The sequence below is a fragment of the Pundamilia nyererei genome, unplaced genomic scaffold, assembly GCF_000239375.1.
Source record: "Pundamilia nyererei isolate P.nyererei 1_Seehausen unplaced genomic scaffold, PunNye1.0 scaffold00034, whole genome shotgun sequence".
NCBI classification, from domain to species: Eukaryota; Metazoa; Chordata; class Actinopteri; order Cichliformes; family Cichlidae; genus Pundamilia; species Pundamilia nyererei.
Window position 1 is genome coordinate 2,520,432 of NW_005187435.1, and position 1,672 is coordinate 2,522,103.

At 37.9% G+C, this 1,672-nt stretch overlaps 1 protein-coding gene across 1 annotated transcript in view; it reads left to right on the forward strand.

The window, feature by feature from the left end:
* The window catches only part of phc2b (polyhomeotic homolog 2b (Drosophila)), a 44,621-nt gene that overhangs the window by 30,683 nt on the left and 12,266 nt on the right, over positions 1-1,672 (forward strand). The window contains exon 9 of the mRNA XM_005729737.2: positions 559-760. Within this exon, the coding sequence (XP_005729794.1) occupies positions 559-760 (202 nt within the window). The remainder of the gene's footprint in view (positions 1-558; positions 761-1,672) is intronic.

The window sequence follows — 1,672 nt, forward strand, 5'->3', positions numbered from 1 at the left end:
AATGTAAATGAGGATTATTTTGAGGAGTGAAAATATGTCCTTGAAATGAATGTAACCCATCTGTTTTAAGTAAAATCAACATTAGATGTGCAAAGCTATTTGCGTTCAAATTTTTGAGACTTTATTTTCTAATATGAAAAATGTCAATTCAAGAAGTCAATTCTCCAAAGTGAACTTTTCACCTGTGTCCTACCTGTAGATATAAAACCACAGGAAAATATCTCTCTCAGAGTAATGCTATCCTTTTCAAAATTGCGTAATGAATGTGTTTAAAGTATTTTGAGTTCTGGTACACGTTCTGCAATTTGGTATTTTGACAGTGGCAACCAGCTAAACAAAAACTACTTTTACAGCAGTTCCACAGTCTTCATTTCTTCTCTAAGAGACACAAAGGGAAAAAACCCAAAAAACACAGGAATCTTCACAGTATTATATTTTCCCCCTCATATAATGTTTTCCAAAGCTGATGGATTTCAATTTTTCAGTCCCTGATGTTTGTTGTTTTATCTCAGATGTCTTCTTCTCACACTTTTTGTTTGTTTCTACTGCACTTTCCAGGCCTCCCGACTACTTCAGGACAGTAAAGATAAGCCGACCTCACTGGTAGTCAGAGAGACATGTCAGACCCCATCCACACAGCAACAGCAACAACCACAACCACAACAGCAGCAACAGCAACCTGCAGCTTCTCCATCCCAACCCTCCAAGCCTGTAGAGCAGTCCAAGGTTGACTTAGCCACACCAGCTGTTCAGCAGCAAGGTAGAGACTCAGTGGGATTTTCTAAGCTGAAAGTCTTATTAACAACATAATTTATGTACTTGCCTCTGGGACGACATTACTAGTAGGAGTTAAACAACTGTTAGCTACAAATTTGCGCCTCGACAGTTCAGCCATCTCACATCTGATGTCTTTAATCTGTTCACTTGCATAATGAGGGAAGATACATTTTTGTTCTTACATCAAAACATGTGTTATCAGCTCATTCACACTGCTCTTCTTATTGTTTTCCATATCTGTGGTCATGACTTCACCCTAACCACTCATCTTATGAATCAGAGGGGGTTTCTGCCAAAGGTGGTATGATAATGAATCCAGTTTTTCACTCTTTTCCAGCATACATCCATCACATAGACATTTGTTGATTTCATTATGGGTAAACTGATACATCAAAATGATAATAGAAACTTTAAAACGTTTATATTATATCCTTAATTCTGCTAAGTTCCACTGAGATTAAAAATCTTTTTCAAGAGGTACACCGTCAAGAAGGAAACGGATATTCTAATAATTGTAAGCAGAAAAGGGCACACAGTGGTAAATGTTAAACGCTACAGATAATTTAACACACATTTCAGATTCTAAGCAATTTTACAATCAAATAAAATCAACCTCTTCTCTTCTTCTGATAATGTCCGCTCCTTCTGTAAGCTCCTGCCTTGTTTTGGCACATGCTGTCTGCTGTCGAGTTGTGTAATACTCACCTGGCCAATAGGGAGCAGTTGACATCGAAATGTGTTTACATTTGTATAGTGTGCTAAAGTTTTTACACCACAAATAGGGATGGGTATCGTTTAGGTTTTATCCGATACCGGTGCCAAATCGGTACTTTTGAAACGATGCCGGTGCTCAAACGGTGCTCAAAGAATGGAGAACACAAAATTGGTCCAAAAA